This window comes from Mytilus galloprovincialis, chromosome 8, assembly GCF_965363235.1.
Source record: "Mytilus galloprovincialis chromosome 8, xbMytGall1.hap1.1, whole genome shotgun sequence".
Lineage (NCBI taxonomy): Eukaryota > Metazoa > Mollusca > Bivalvia > Mytilida > Mytilidae > Mytilus > Mytilus galloprovincialis.
In genome coordinates, this window is record NC_134845.1 from 75874290 (window position 1) to 75892652 (window position 18363).

Below are 18363 nucleotides of genomic sequence, written 5' to 3' on the forward strand. Positions count from 1 at the left end.
ACAGAAATGACGTAAAAACAATCTTTGTTTACTTCTTTTTCATTAGGATTGAGAGCTTGAAATTTTGAATAAATATTTTAGTTAAGCCTTTTGTGTAATTGGTTTGCTGTCTTATTTAAGTATATATCATATTTATACAGTGTAATTCTGATTGGTAAGCAAAATACACACGAAATAAAATAGTGAAGTACACATTTTGCGGTAAACCGGAAGTTATGTTATTATAGAAACTGAAAGTAAAAGGAAATGAACGTAAGTCACTAACGTTATTAACGATGGTTGGATGCTGTTCAACGTCTTAAAGTCTTCAGGATGTTCGCTTGTCAGTTTTGGAAATGTTGTCAGATTTTCGGAATATTCTGGTTTTATCCATTTGAATGCCTTAAAAAATTTGTTCATTCACCTAATTTTCTTTTATAAATCTTTTACATGTATACTTATAAGCCATTTCTAAAAGTCTAACAAAATCATTGTTATTTTTTAATAGTTTTTGAACTTAAGAGAGAATATATTCCCGCCAAAATTTCAATGGCTTATATCTCGAATACAAGCACACGGACCTATTCATTTTTTTCTCTCTTTTGGTTCCTTCATTAGACCCCTATCAATGTATTCTTGTGTTATAAAAAGCTTGTTATTTTGAAACTGAGTAGCGAACTACCTTAATTGGAGTTCCTGGTGGTATTGTTAAACATATGATGAATGTGGCTGATATTTAGTGTAAATTTTTCTAATTTTCTTGTCTTGAAGACGCCAAACCTCACTGGTAGGTAAGTCATTGCTAATTCAATTGGCTTCGCTCAAGGCGTTACTACTTCCAATTGCGTCAGGAAAATAATGAGATTAATGATCACCGCTTGTATAAGAAATTTAAAAACTCGTGGTAAATCTATCTAAATTGTGCGTGAAATGTTTACGGATCAAAATATTCTGAATGGATCATGTGGATCATTTTGTTTTTGTTCTGTTTTCGATTTCGCCTCAGGTTAATTACAATAACGGCAAAATGTGTGCTTCACTATTTTATTTGATATATATTCTTGACCTCAAGACGCCACACAACACTAGCGATAATACTTATATAAAACTCAGTACTATGTAGTTAGCGTTTGAGTATTGTGATTGTTTATGTCGACGTATCCGAATTTAATTTCAGGAAAGTTCTGAATACAGAGCAGCATTCACTAGCTTTTTCCTGCTTCAGCTGTTGATACACTTTAAGCATTAGCATTACTAAAATATAAGTCAGGTTCATAGGGCTTTAGAAACAAAAATCTTTAAGAAAGAGTATCCAATCTCTTTGCCATGAGCTAGAGGAAACATAGATGTGTCAAAGGTTCTCCATAAGTGTTTAAGGAATAACTTTACTTTTTCTTACCTGATATTTCCCTTGTTTTCCTTTCAAATACCTGAAATAAGATAAATACATATTTTCCTTTCTATAGATAAGACACATTGTATCTAATAATTTGGTCATTGCTTACATTCAAGCAACAAACATTACACGAAAAGAGGGACGAAAGATACCAAAGGGACAGTCAAACTCATAAATCTAAAACAAACTGACAACGCCATGGCTAAAAATGAAAAAGACAAACAGAAAAACAATAGTACACATGACACAACATAGAAAACTAAAGAATAAACATCACGAACCCCACCAAAAACTAGGGGTGCTCTCAGGTGCTCCGGAAGGGTAAGCAGATCCTGCTCCACATGTGGCACCCGTCGTGTTGCTTATGTGATTACAAATCTGGTAAATAGTCTAATTCGGTAGGTCACATTCTTGAAAGGGAAGGGGATTGTAGTTACGACGTAAGGAACATATCCGATATCATTTGTGAAACGGTTATTCCATAACGGTCAACCAACTCAAGAATAGTCAAGACAATACAGTTCAATCAAAGTAAACCTCTGCTAAATTCAAATAGAAAAATTCATACATAACATTTGCCAAAAAAAGATGCGTGAAAATCTAGACAATTTTTAATTCAAATATTAAATCAAACATGTGTATTGACACTACAGTTGTCACGTCTATTCATGCATAAACCTACCTTAAATAGAGAATCTTGTGTACTGTGACATACTATTACAATAGATTTGATAGGAGTTAAATGTTGTAACTGTTCAAAATTCATCACTGACTGGAGCATGGCATCTGTCAATTCTTCATCTGGGTAGTTCAGATATCCCGATCCAAATGGAGGAAAGGCAAGGGAATTAAAACTAGACTTGTGTGCCTCTGTCAAACAATTTGTGGTAGCTGTTTCTATTGCCTATAAAAATATACACTTAACTATGTAATATGAGCAGCACTTTGTCAAGCAAACGAACCCTTTGCTTATGCTAAGGGTAGTAGTCTCTAGTGAAAATTTTGATGATATTTGAATTACCTGAAACCGTCTTTAAATAGAAATAAGTAAAAAGCTGGTAAAGTCCCACTATATACATGATATAGACCCACTTTATTGTAATAGCATATTACTTTGAGCATGAACACGTTAAAAAAGTGAATTGAAATTTGTTATATTGTGTTAAAGGGGTGTCCTGCCACCAAGGGCCGGTACTTTTAATCATGAGGAAGCGTCTATCTAGGTTTTATAAAATTTCATTACATTTTGATAGTATTATTGAGGTTTGAAAATCTTCAATGTGTCTCAATTGTTAGATGCAAAACATTACAGAAATTAGTTATTTTTATATATTGTTTAAATTTGTTCTGATTACTATCTTCTATCCCAGATTCATAAAATTTCATACAGGTTTAACAAAGTTAAAAGAAAAGATTACCCAAGCTTCATCCTGATCACATTGATATTGATGCCCCCCCCCCCCCCCCCAAAAAAAAAAATAATAAAAAGAATGATACAATCAAAGGGCGATACATTTAAAAAAATAACCAACTATGTCCCTATAGAAACTGAAACATTGGCCCGAAGATAAAAATTATATTCGCTAATAAATCTTTTTTCCCCCCTGAAAACTAATCTCTTTTTAAAAACATACAGCTTTTTATGTGCATTATTGTTTGATCAAATTCAATACGTTATGTTTATAAGCACCACGGATAACATTAGTTTTATATTATATAAAAAAGGAAAAAGGACCAACACGATTTATTGGAGATATTCCAAGGAGTGTCAATAGCCTCATCTTCAATCCAGTCATTTTCCAAAACTTATTATACCTAAAATAAGTACTACATTAAATGAATCCTATTTTGGCTTAACTCGAAAGTCTTCTATTACCTGTTTGTTGTTCATTTCCCATTTGGGTAAAGTTACATGATAAACTTTACGACATTTTAGATTTCCGCCATTGGTAACAGCAACTTCATTTTTAGTTATCCCATTTGGATATTTTTCACAACATTCTTTTTGAATTGCATTCCCACCTGCATTTGCTAAAGCCTTTGACCCAAGACCTGGTTCAAGGTCCAGGTCACGGTTTACACTGTTAACGATAACATCAACCTTCAAATGAAAATAGAAGAGATACAGAAATGTACTTCACAGAGTGGTATATCGTTATCAGACATAGTTGAACAAAAAAAAACCCAAAGAAATGTTTTCTTTCCAAAATCTTAAAATTACTGAAAAGTTATCTAATTATCACATATCTTGATTTGCCTAACTTATTGCATACGATATAAAAAGTTCACAAAGTAGATAACTCTTACAGTTTCTTCCACTATCGTTCCCTGTATTATGCTGACTTCGATGTTTCCAATCTTTACAAACTTTCTCCTTCTGGGGTTTTCTGGAAGTATAGTGGAGACGGTGTAAAAGCTAGTAATAAAAAATCAAAATGCAGGTGCATTTTTATATATGATATGTTTGTCAATGATAGAACTTTTATCCAAAAAAAATATTTGATTATCAAAACAAAAACAAGTCATAAAATATACATATTGGCATTTCAAAATGAGAAAAGGACTTATGCTGAAATAAGTTATTAAATACGAAGTAAAACAATTCAATTCTATTTACATCTCAATCATTCTTTTCAAAAAGTGTAGGAAATATTTGATACACATCAACTATCGCTTTTATAAAATGGGATCGGGACTCCCACAAAAACAAAATCATAAACACCAAAAAAATTAACAAACAAATGGTTGCATTTACATGTATTGGAAGATTTGTTTTTTTCCATGGTGATTGAAAGGATTTTTTAGAAAGCTTAAATCTGGATTCTTTCAAAAAATTGTAAAGAAGATGAAACAAAATAATGTGGTTTGAAACGGTGCCTTTTGGGCTGTTGTTATCTTTTTCAACGACACTTTTGCATTTTAACACTTGTTATATATCCGGCCGAGCTTTTTGTCCGACAATTTTATGTTTTATCCGTTTCTTTCTGTCTGTTTCACTCTTTGTCTGATACTTATACTTTTCGTCCCTGGCTTTCGGTCCGGTCTGATTTTATGTTTGTTTGTTCTTTTTTTTGAATGATATTGATAGTCCAGTAAATATAAATATTGTGTATAAAGTTAATCATGAATGAAAATGAAATGATATTGAGTTTAGTCTATATAAAATCGACCACACTACTCCATTTCCAATTCATAATGGCATAGGTCACGTGCTATATGACTTCACTCTTCATACATGAGGCACCATAAGGTGCACGTGAAAAATAGTTTTGTGTGTATAAAACCAATTTATTTAGGTGAACCTATATAAATAACCCTTCATTATTTTTCTTTGCTCAATCAATACAATCGTTGTATGAAAGCGTCAAACATCCTTTTTCATATTTCTGTCTGAGTTTGCTCAATGACACAAACCTTTGCGAGATATCATAAAAGTGTTTTATCAGGTTATGTGCACATGTGTATTTTTGTCGAAATTAGGACGTTAAGGGATCAGAGAGTTCAAAATGAATATTCCATTTAATGAAACAGAAATTAACTATATATTATTAACTTCATGTTGAAAAGTCAGAAAATGCTTGATAAAAAATTGTATGACTGTCATTGAGACAACTTTTCTGAAATGTTTTTTTCTTGAATATGATATTTGTTTAAAGTAATTCAATATCACATCTTCTAATTACACGTTTTTACAGGTAACAACAAAATAAAATGACATTGTGATCCAATAAACTATAAGAAAGATCTGAATGGTCAAAATATTACCGAAAAATTATGAAAATTTAATACTAGTTTAATGAAAAAATACATTAAAAGACGACAAAACAACCTGTTTCAGGCATATCCGATTTTAGACTGAACATGATTTCATTAATTCTTAATCGTACGCTACAGAACAATTATCCTGATATGACTGAACAGACGTACTCTCCCACAGTCATTATCGGAACGGTTTTTGACAGTCTGAAACATATGTTTGGTTCACTCTTTCGATTAAGACTTTTAAAATTCAAAGTAACCGTTTTAGAACGACATCTAGCTATCAGTGTTGATGATGAAATACATTAATATCTTTTTTTAACTTGTCGGACTCTGTGATCAAGAGGGAAAAACAGTCAGTCATATACACAACTAAATATATTGCTCCTTAACTACTTTGGATCATCTTCTTACAACCCTTTGATGGTGTAAACTTCCCCAAAAATGTATTGTGTAATGGTGTATGGCATATGGTGCAATTGTAGATGGTGTATGGTGTATGGTGTAAGGTGTATGATGTATGGTGTATGGTGTATGGTGTATGGTGTATGGTGAATGGCATATAGTGCAATTGTAGATTGTGTATGGTGATATGGTGTATGGTGTTAGGGGAATGGTGTAATGATGTAACGTGCGATCGGGAATAGTGTAAATGAATGGTGTACGCCATACAAAACTATGCAACTGATTTTGATTTTTTTACATTAATTTACAATATTGTGTTAACATTTTTTAAAATAGATATATAAATGTGTAGTCGCACGTTTTGTTTGAAATTGAATTGCAGAATGATGTAATGCGTGAGGTTTATAGTACAAATGTGTAAGATGTATGATGTATTAGCACAGGGTGTATGCTGAAATGGTGTATAGTGAATGGTTAAACGTTGTATGGTGTTCATGGGAAGTTCAAGGAATGCATTAATGTTTGAAATTTTTAAATTTCACATTACACATGCTAAAGGTAATAACATTATAAAATGTCATTGTTTTCGAAAAAAATCTTAAACATTTCTGCCAATGTGCTTTTACATATGGTTTTATGCAGAAACATTATTTGAAAATAATGTTAGTTGGCAAAACATGTCACAATTGAATTGTAACTCAACAAAGTAGATACATACATTAAAACTATCAATCGCTTCTTTATCATAGTTTCACGTTATAGCTTTAGTTAAATTAAACAAGGATACAAGTACCTTTAAAAGTATGATAAAAACAACTTCAATTTTAATTTTGAAAACAACATTTCAGCAGGTGATTTAGATGTATACAAAACATAACTAAGAAATAAAAATTTGACTTTGACATTCATTTATTATATCATCAATTTTGTAGGACTTACTACATAGGATAGATATTTAGAAATTCTTCTTATTTTCATTCAAAGTACCATAACCTTCATAAAAAATTCATGCTTATGAAAAACGAGAAATACAATACCAACGCTTTTTTTTATTGTTAATACTACAGATGACTTACCAAGTTCGTTTTATATACTATCATATTATTAAAATTCTATTATGCATTTTACTCTTATTTATTTTACGAAGAAAAATCTCCTAAAAGGAGCGCGTTGTTCTGTATACTCATCGTATTGTAATTCTGTGTCGTACTAGTATATAAAATCTTACTTTTTGTGTCTGGGAACGGAAATCGACACCTTGGCAGTTCAAAATAGCTTGATTTTTGTATGAAATAGAAAACAATGGTCAGTTGAATAATATTTAAAAAAAACATTGAGGTTAATATCCAGTTATTATTTCTCGGATGTATGTATACATATTAATCTGCTTTATTCATTATTGTAATGATATTTCAATATGTACTAAGTTGTATATTACATAACGAAGTATATATATTGGTAGTCAACACCAACAATGAAACTCAAGAAGACTGCTTTGAAAACAGTGAATCTGTACACTGTGGCAAACCTAATAATACATTTCAATGCCGCACAACTGAAAAACCTTGAATTAAAATTATAAAGATTCAAATCCTTAAATCAACATTAAATTTACAGAAAAAGGTTTATTAATCGTATTAAATATTTTCACATAAAAACTGAATATCGGGCTGGTAATATCTTAGGGGACGAAACATCTACCTGCACTTGAATCGATAACGTTATTGTAAAATATCATCAAAATACTTGACATGTAATTTCGTACGCGGTTCTTGTCTACAAAGGAGTCATACCTGGCGCTCGGATCAGATCAGTTGAAGGACGAAATAATAAAAAGTTTTGAAATGTTCCAATAATAGAACACATTTACAAAAAGTCGCGTGGAGATATCAAGACATTCTAGCAGATATTTGTTTTGTGACCTCAAAATGAATAGTAAGTGATATGACCAGTATTCAAACAGAACCTAAAGAGCCGATCTAAGATAAACATTTCCAGTTGCAATGAATCATCTCACGTTTAATATGTTTTATGCTTAATATATATTTAGACATTTATGTTTATTTACCCGTTTTCATAAGATAGATCAAACGAGTATATACAATTTTTCGAAATGATTCATACTAACATGTCATGTAAAGCATTTTTCACATTGGGTAAAATAAGATAACAAAATGTCTGTTCATAGATAAGGTATTAAATGTTTGATATCACATGTCAATATACGCAATTGGTAGAAATCCAAATTGAAATTATTTCTGGTGCAACAATGGAACAAATCACGATTAATTAAATACATTTATTTTTTGTTTTAATACTTGTTTTTCACTTATAGATTTTCAATATTCAAAAATTTACCTCTGGTTTTTACGTTCTAGCACAGTGATATCAGCAACATCTACGGAAGTCGTTCCAGATGCCCCATTTGCGCTAGGTTCTCCAAATATTAACGGTTCTTTGTAAAAATTGCTTCTATATTTGATGTGTGAGAAAGATGAACAAAGATTAAATAATTGTCAAAAACTAAAAGTTAAATACTAGACAAACAAACAAACGTTTAGTTAACATTTTATCATCTGATTTTGTACACATAAACATTTTATCTTTTTCAAGGTAATTTCACACGTTCTGTCTTGGTTGTACATTTTTGATTTAAACAGAAACAATTAAAAAAAAATTTTGACCTTGTAGTTTGTATAAAGTATGATGCTGTAAGCAAAAATAGAGACCATGCCTGGTGGTTCAGGCACACACTGACGTAATAACATGCAAAGAACAACACGGGGAAGGTAAGTGATTAAGCTCTTAGTGAAGCAATATTAGTTGTTGAAATGCGTATATATCTACTGCAATAAACTTGGTATCGATAATGTTATGCTAAAAATTGACTATAAAGGGCAATAATTATTTAAGAGGGTCAATTGACAATGTTTGTCATGTTGACTTATTTGTAGATCTTACTTTGCTCAACACTATTGCTGCTTACAATTTATCGCTATATATAATAATATTCAAGACAATGACCAAAAACTGCAAAATGTCCTCACTAATTCAGGGGCAGCAACCCAACTACGGGTTGTCTGATTCGTCTGATTATTACTGCAACTGGTTAGACCTATGGTAGTAGACTAAGATCGCAGCCATCTTATTACAAGTCAGATAGACAGGATGTCGGCACTGGTTAATAAATTCGGAAATCGTACACCAGTCTTCGTTAAAAAAAGGTTTAGAAGCATTAAAAGCTAAGTGTGTTTGAATTTTCATAAAATGAAATATAGTTGGCAAAAACTCTCATTTTTCTTTAGTGAAAGATTAAAATGGCATATATTCGGTTAGTTTTGAAAACAAGATTGTCTTATTTATGCATTGTGTGCTGTTTTTTTTTTATTGCAGTCCGTATTTTCATATCAATATCAGACATTGGTTATTATGCAATGTTTTCCACCTTTTTGTTCACAAACTTTTTTATTCAATTTTGCGACAGAATAAGGTAATCAAACATAGAGATCGCGACATGATGACATTGTTCTGTCATATTTTTGTACTTTGTTAGTCACCTTTCCTTCACCCTTGTTACTGAATGGTTGAACTACAGTATTGCTGTAATATGGATCACTGTATATTGTTTTTTGCGAATAAGTCACAGAACCAAATTTCTTTGGTGCTTATATAGCAATTTGAAATGACATCAATCTAAAGTTAACATCACTGTTAGCTATTTATTCACTGTTTGCAAGTTTTCCAAACCAAGGCTTTGTATGCTATTGACATTGATATTAATTTTTCACTGTCCTTAAATAGCTAAATGTTGTGCTTTTCCCTTGTAAATGTAACTGTTTGATTTACAACATAAATAAAAAGAAACATAATGTTTCCTACAATTAAGATAAATTGGAGGTTTGACGCTTTGAACAAGCATTTTTTGTTTTTCAAATCGCTTTCTGTTTCTTGTTAATGGTAACTGGTAACCTTCATCAAAAAGTTATTACTGAATCAATCTTTTTTTAAATTCAGTATCATTTTAATTGTTAAAGATGGCAAATGACGGGAAATCCATAAATATGGGAGCCAGGAAAACAATTCCACATTTAATTGGTACTTTGTGATTCAATTTTGCACCCATTTTTTCTCTATGATTATATACATGAATGTCGATAGTTTTGGAAATGGGAAGTCTCAAAGGGATACATTCTACTTTGAACAAACATTTTGGAGAAAAAGGGATGTCATGTGACATTTTTGTGTATAATATTTTGCAATATTGTATGCCAAATAGATATATAATGTTCCAATATACAGGAATGGAAGATGGTACGTAAACCTTCAACAGTTTACTGCAACATGATTAAGACTTTTTGTCAAATCTTTTACATGATCATACATGTATACATTTTTTGTGTTAATATGTAGTTCAATTGAGTAATGTCAATTCAATTGAAATTCGTAGTGTGTCTTTCTATGTTGTGATTTTACACTATTGTTTCAGGTAACGGTGAAGGTTACTACCTGCTATATATTAAAACGTTTAAACCTGCTGTATTCATTTGCATCTGTCTTAAGTCAGGAACCTCATGTTTAGTGGTTGTCGTTTGTACATGTGGTTCATAAGTGTTTATCGTTTCTAGTTTTTCTTTTTATATAGATTATACATGCAATTGAAAGCCATGTCTTTCTCTTTTTTTCATACTAGTTATTCGTTTTTTTTTTGTTTTTTTTTTTAAACAGTACCTCTCGGTTTGGCGTTTTGCTTCTGGGATTAAACCAGTTCTCATTTCAACTGCGTCATGTTCTTTATGTTCTCCTTCCTTTGGCGATACATGAGGAACAATTCTATTTTCATAGACGTAGGAAAAACAAAGAAAAAAAATGTCAGTTGAAATTTAAAAAAAATACCATTGTATTCACGTTCGGTTGATATTTCATAATTTGAATCAAAACACTTCTAAGTTTCTTTTCCATTTATGTAAGCTATATTTCTCACGTACTGTAATGTTTGATTACTCGTTGATTTAGATAACAATTTAAAAGTTTTATTGGCCTTGTCTTTTGTTTACAATAGTAAACTACTAGAAAAAAAACGCGAAATATACTTTAGTTCATTATTTGAAGATATATAGATTATACATTATGCATTACACTGATCAAAAATGTTTTTTTTTTATATAAATGATGACGGCACGTAAATTTTTGCTAATTTACCCAAAAACCTTTCGCAACATGCTCCGCTGCGCAGAACAATATTTTTTGCACCCCTCACATTACATCCTGGATCCGCACCTGATTCCTGGAGTTCCCGTGAACTAACCCTATATATGGATGGGCTGCAAATTGTATACATTAATATATGAACGGGGATGGGTCACATTCCAGCCGCACGTCGGTACCTATTTTTACCCAAAAACTGAAGTATCCCCCCCCCCCTCACACACACTCACACCTTTTTCATGTTGAATTGACGCAGTTACTGAAAGAAAAAGCTTGTGACAAGCTAGCATTGTTTACACTTGGAGGTGAATTCCCTTTGCTTACAAGCTTTCCACATGCTGAAAATGTTATTAAAATAATGAAAATGTTTGTTTTGATATGAGTTCATTGCCTTAACTCAACTTTTAAAAGTCTGTATGTGGTCAAATTCATGAGAATTTATTGAATTATGAACTATTCATAAATAAATTTGTACATGTATCTTTAAATGTTTAGTAGTGTTTTAAAGTAATTAAGGAATAATATTTAATAAAAGTGTTGAGGATATTTTTGTTTTGAGTATTGGGAATAATATTCCTTGCTAGTGGTGTAATTTGAGATTGGCCTGCAAATATGCTGTATGGACTATAGAGTTTTCTATGCCCATACCTTAACATAACCTGGATGCAAGATTATATCAATCACTGAGGATATGTGTATAAACTTATTGGTTGATATCTTTGGCGGAAGTACATGTGATACATCCCCATTCTTTCAATATCCAAGTGGTGGTTGGTTTAAGGGCTATGTTTGATCAGGCAATACATATTGTCTGTTTGGGTTGATGATGTTTCCCCTCTCCCACCATTAAGTACCAAAATGTGGATATGTTTTTATATTTTAATTTTGGTATTACATGTTTGCATTTTGGGTTGATGAGCACGAGACAACATTGCATTGTGCATAGAACTCCACATTTTGGTTTCTGAAGCGTTTAGATATTATCTTGTATTCGGTTCTTTCCTCTAGAGTTTTCTATGTCTATAACGTAAGATGAACTGGATGCAAGATTATATCAATCACTGTAGATCATTGCAACATTTCATACAATTATTTCGACGAATTGTTCTGTTCACATTTCGTTTAACAATTGACAGCCATTATTGTTTGATAATATCAATAACGAACATTTTATATCTATATTCTCAGACTGAATATGCGTTTCTAGTAAGCCATGCCCAAAAAAGTTAAATCGTAATTGAAAAGTCTACCACCAACTTGAAGACCTACGTTTGATACATGTATGTTCAATTTGTTAGCAAAATACATACTCAATGAAATTAGATCGTCCAGGGTATCTTTAAAATTTATTTCGCGTTCAATAACTAGTATGAATTAATCCAGCAAAGGTTTGTTTAAAAAAATGTCAAATTCAGGAAAACAAATCCATATTTTATTGGTACGAACTTTGTGATTCAATTTAGTTCCCATTTTTTTCTTTATGATTATATACATAAATATCGATAGTTTTAGAAATGGGAAGTCGAGAAGGAATGAATTCGTCTTTGAACAAACATTTGGGGGAAGAAGGGATGTTATGTGACATTTTTGTGTATAATATTTTGCAATATTGTATGCCAAATAAATATATAATGTTCCAATATACAGGAATGGAAGATGGTACGTAAACCTTCAACAGTTTACTGCAACTTGATTAAGACATTTTGTTAAATCTTTTACATGATCATGCATGTATACATTTTTTGTGTTAATATGTAGTTCGATTGAGTTACGCCAATTCAATTTAAATTCATAGTGTGTCTTTCTATGTTGTGATGTTACACTATTATTTCAGGGAAGGGTGAAGGTTACTACCTTTTGTACCTACTATATTTTAAAACGTTTAAACCTGCTGTATTCATTTGCATCTGTCTTAAGTCAGGAATCTCATGTTCAGTGGTTGTCGTTTGTTCATGTGGTTTTCATATAAATTAGATTGGTTTTTCTCGTTTGAATGGTTTTGCACAAGTCATTGTTTGCGCCCTTTATACAACAAAGCTCCGTGTTGAAGACCGTACTTTGACTTATAATGATTTTTTTTCAAATTGTGACGTTGATGGAGATAAGTTTGGTTGGCCCTTATACCAAATCTTCTTATATATATGCACAAAAATATTTAAGTTTGTGTTGAAAAGTATTTGTTAGGAAACCCATGACTTAAGTAATTAAAATCCAGGTATGTATAATTTTTGAATGCGCAAACGGCTGGACGTAAAGAGAAAATTGAGCACTTCAATTTTAAGTTATTCTCCTTTTGTCATGCCTTAAGGGCTTACTCAACGTTTGTTGGTTTTTTTAAATGTTTATATCGTTTCTTCAACCTAAGTATTTTTCTAGATTAAGTGCAACATTAAATACCTTTGATACTAACATACCACGCAAAGCAATTTAAGATTTCTGGGTAATATATATTTACAAATTGTTCTTCGATGTTTAAGGTGTAATACCACCAAATCATGGTACGTCACATCCGGTTGTATACGAAAAAAGGTCGAAAAAAATATTCCTTTGAATTTGAAAGTTGTAGGTAATGAATTCTACATTTTAAGATTTCTGTGTCATAAACATATTTTTCTCCTTATTTCTTATAATCTGCTATGATAGAACATTTTCCTAGGAAATACTAAAGAGATGATTTCAGCTTTCCAATTGTGAACTTTCCATTTCTAAGTAGCAACATTCCAGCAGCACCTGCATACGGGGTATATATCTCCCAATTGATACGATATTCTCGTGCTTGCATTTCCTATCATGATTTTCTTGATAGAGGGTAACTGCTCACAAGGAAGCTATTAAACCAAGAGTTCCAAATGGTGAAGTTGAAATCATCTCTTCGTAAATTTTACGGACGCCATCACGAGTTGGTTGACCGTTATGGAATAAAGGTTTCACAAATGATATCGGATATGTTCCTTACGTCGTAACTACAATCCCCTTCCCTTTCATGAATGTGACCTACCGAATAAGACTATTTACCGGATTTGAAATCACATAAGCAACACGACGGGTGCCACATGTGGAGCAGGATCTGCTTACCCTTCCGGAGCACCTGAGATCACCCCTAGTATTTGGTGGGGTTCGTGTTGTTTTTCTTTAGTTTTCTATGTTGTGTCATGTGTACTATTGTTTTTCTGTTTGTCTTTTTCATTTTTAGCCATGACGTTGTCAGTTTGTTTTAGATTTATGAGTTTGACTGTCTCTTTGGTATCTTTCGTCCCTCTTTTAAATAGATATATATTTATAAGTTAATGAAATTGTTTTTAATGCTGTAACGACAAATTATTCACTAAAAGAAAAGCCTTTTAGATCCCTCTCTGGAACGCGGCGTAAATTTAATTTTGACTAAAGGACTTATTGAAACCTCCTTGGAGACAGTAAACTTGTATATTGATTGTTCATACTGCTAAAATACTTCAATTACTCATTTCTAATAGCATTTCTATAATAAATTAGTGAAAGTTATCCCATTATTTTTACTAATTATTTGGCCTGAAAAGTTGAAGTTTTGAGGAAATGAGAGCTAAAATTGACCAAAAGAGACCTTATTAAGAAGTCAAAGAGTTCCATTAGTGGTATTTATCTACCTAAACTCATCTTGAGTATCATATTCAACTGTTTGTAGGCAGATAAGATAAATATTTGATCATTTATTGGTCCACACTATATTCTATCTTGATGCGGCTTGGTTTGAATTTGTCGAAGAAATTTTGCTCGAATCGCTGTAGATGTCATTATCAAGATGAAAATCAATAGTGGTATTACACCTTAATTAAGGAAAATGTTTGACTTATCGTGTGAGAACATGTATACCCCACCAGTACATATCTAAGTAAAAATTGTAACTCAGGCAATAACGTAAAAATGCAATTGAAAGCCATGTCTTTATCTTTTTTTCTCACTAGTTATTCATTTAATGTTTTTTTTATTTTCAAAACAGTACCTCTCGTTTTGGCGTTGTGCTTCATGTTCTCTATGTTCTCCTCCATTTGACGGTACTTCAGGATCACTTTTGTTTCATAGATGTATGAAAAAAACAAAGAACAAATAATTGTCAGTCGAAATTTTAAAAAAGGGCATTGTATTCACGTTCGGTTGCTATTTCATAATTTGAATCAAAACACTTCTAAGTTTCTTTTCCATTTATGTAAGCTATATTTCTCACGTACTGTAATGTTTGATTACTCGTTGATTTAGATAACAATTTAAAAGTTTTATTGGCCTTGTCTTTTGTTTACAATAGTAAACTACTAGAAAAAAAACGCGAAATATATTTTGGTTCATTATTTGATATATGATATAGTTTATATATTATGCATTACACTGATCAAAATAATGTTTTTATATAAATGATGACGGCGCGTAAATTATTGCTAATTTATCCAACAACATTTTGCAACATGCTCCGCTGCGCAGAAAAATATTTTTTGCAATTAAATCCTGGATCCGCACCTGATTTCAGGAGTTTCCGTGAACCGACCCTATATATGGGTGGGCTGGAAATTGTATGCATTAATATATGAATGGGGATGGGTCACATTCCAGCCGCACTTCGGTAACTGAAGTAACCTGCATCCCCCCCCCCCCAACACACACACACCCCACCCCACTCCACACACACACACACACACACCTTTTTCGTGTTGAATTGACGCAGTTACTGAAAGGAAAAGCTTGTGGCGTGGAAAAATTTGTTGTTAAATTGCTGAGAGCGTCAAGGGAATATGTATCACAAAGTGTTTTAGTGTAAGGTCAATATTTACTGTATCTTCTACGAAATAAAAATTGATTTTGCCAGGCAGACGCGCAATGAGGGAAATGATGACGGCACGTTCATTTCAGAGCAGAACGTTGTGACATACGGTCGATCCGAACGGGCTTCTATCCAATTTTAACCCCCAAATAAACCCCAAAAGATCTTGAAATGAACAAATCATACACTACTCTGGTCATAACTCCTTTGTGGTATGAAACAATATTCGTGGATTTTATGTGATAGAAGAAAACGCACCACCCAAAATGCAACTCTATTCATTAAGTAAAATAGATATACAAGAGGAGGTTCCATGTCCGATAATTCTGACGCAAACTGACGAAATATATATAATGAAAATAATAACATAGAAAGGGTGATTGTTTAAGCTCTCTCTTTAATATCAATACATGTACTATGAATATTAACTATATAATTATGTATCACAATACTTGGTGTGTTTTCAGATGAAATAAAAATAAATTACAAAAAAGAAAGGGTAATTATGAAAGCTCTCACTGAAGCTATATTACTTGTCGAAATGCCCATCTATCTACTTTTCTAAAGTGCGTATCGTTAAATGTATTACTACTGCTCGATCGATAACTATACCGTGGACTGTTAATACATAGAGTATCACAAGTCAGGATGTCAGCACTTTAGTTCTGACATAAAACTACGAAAATCGAACAAACAGATGTGCTTTACATCGATAGAAATCGTATCTCTTATTTGAAACTTGATAATACAAATATGTGAAAAATCTGGCAAAGATTACATTGCGTACGGTTACTGTCAATCCTGAGCTTTTTTTCATTTTATGAATAAGAAAAAAGATGTAAATTAGTACCATAGGTTGTTTGAAGGTTGTTAACAAGTTGGTAAAAGTCAAATCAAGATTAGGACATTTTTGCACTTAGTCTAGTCATTTTATTAATGATCATTCCAACATTTCATACATTTTTTTCGACAAATTCTTCTGTTCACATTTTTTTAACAATTGACATGCATTATTGTTTGACAATACAAATAATGAACATTTCATACCTTTATTATAATACTGAATATGCGTTTCTAGTAAGCCATACCCAAAAAAGTTATATCGTAATTGAAAAGTCTACCACCAATTTAAAGACCTACATTTGATACATGTATGTACAATTTGTTAGCAAAATACATACTCAATGAAATAAGATCGTCCCGAGTATCTTTATAACTAATTCCGCGTTTAATAGCTAGTATTAATCAATCAAGCAAAGGTTTGTAAAACAATATCAAATTCTAAGTATCAGACCCACAAAAAAATACAGAGGTAGAAAGAATTATTTGCTAAAATGTATCAAGAAAGTCTTGTAAAAAGTAAAAGATTGTTTTTAGACATGTTTTGATTGATTATGAGCCCTCTGAAAATGTAACTATTTTCCATCACTCTTTAATTTTAAGAATCATTGTATGTAATACTTTTGATCTTTAGCCAATTAGGATATTTAGAGATACTCGTGCTTTTCAGTTTTTGTCTTGAAATGTTTAGTGTTAATGTGTGAAGAACAACCATCGATAAAAGTGATGTTTGACTTCATTTTATTCCCATGCGGTAGCAAATGTACACAAAAATTCACTAGCAGGAAATATATTTGATATGTTGACTTGTATATTTGATAAAATCGATACTGGCATGTGCTTTACTGTCCCGTAAGCATACCATCTTATAATCTAATAACACTGACAACATTTGCCCTTTAATCATGTTAATATTATCTATGAGACACATAGCAGTTATACACATTGTATCTTAGGTTACAACATTCCAAGCTGTACATTTGTTGATGTTAATCAACAAATATGTATACCTTTCACTTTCCTCTTCTCCTTTAGTATCCTTCTGGCAGTGTTTACAGTGATTTCCTGAAAGATTTCCGATTATGAGTGTGCCAAACAGTAAGATAGATACCTTTTGTTATGTATTTTAATTTGAATTTTAACAATTTTGATATGAACCAATTTAGACAATATTCGAAATTGTTACTTCAGCAATTAGCTTTAGTCTTAGTTTATTATTAACACCAATATATTGAAAAAATTATAGAAATAAGCGTATCAACTATATTTAATGTAAACATAGATTGCCGACTACTGCGAAATACTCATCGGCTTGAAATCGATCTAGTGATTGTTATACCTGTTAAAATATATCAGGCGTATAATGCATTACACCAAACGGGTATTTCGTCTACACGAGAGTCACAAGTGGACCCAGATGATCATTGGAAGGCATAATGACACTGAAGAAGGCTATTTATTCAGCGGAAATATATGTCAATACGATTTTATAACATCTTATGCGTGTGCTACCGTTTTATATTAGTTTCATTACGCAAATCTTGGAATTTCATATCGTTCTCTGTGGAGTATTACCTATTTTAAACGTAGACGATCTAGTGAAAATAAACATTACTTATTCATCTTCTTTATAGACTCATCTTCATATGTATCTACATATCTACTTGTATAGATAAACGTATATTTCGACCTTTCTTTTGTGGACTATTATGATCGTTATGGTTAATGACACTCTACAGAATAAATTAATTTAATTTTAAGTCTCAAATGTGGAAAAAAACTAATTAAGTTAAAACCAATTGTTCAGAGAAAAATTGAAGGTATTTTAACACCGATTTACAAAAGAATTGACAAGAATCTAATTCCCGCTACTCAAAGTTAATTTTGACCTCCAGCAATAGGTTTCGTCATAATGATTTTATTTATATATGATTTATATATTTTTGCTTGTAATTAGGGAGATAATTGCTAAGTTCCAGTCAAGAAAATA

At 31.7% G+C, this 18363-nt stretch overlaps 1 protein-coding gene across 1 annotated transcript in view; it reads right to left on the reverse strand.

Moving 5' to 3' along the window:
- LOC143043524 (protein mono-ADP-ribosyltransferase PARP9-like) overlaps positions 1-10365 on the reverse strand; it is a 44556-nt gene extending 34191 nt beyond the window's left edge. The window contains exons 1-7 of the mRNA XM_076215801.1: positions 10268-10365; positions 7898-8011; positions 6768-6814; positions 3683-3762; positions 3252-3476; positions 2058-2279; positions 1379-1409 (exon numbers count right to left, since the gene is read on the reverse strand). Coding sequence (XP_076071916.1) covers positions 1379-1409; positions 2058-2279; positions 3252-3476; positions 3683-3762; positions 6768-6814; positions 7898-8011; positions 10268-10311 — 763 coding nt within the window. The 5' untranslated portion in view covers positions 10312-10365. The remainder of the gene's footprint in view (positions 1-1378; positions 1410-2057; positions 2280-3251; positions 3477-3682; positions 3763-6767; positions 6815-7897; positions 8012-10267) is intronic.
- Between the last annotated feature and the right edge of the window lie 7998 nt (positions 10366-18363).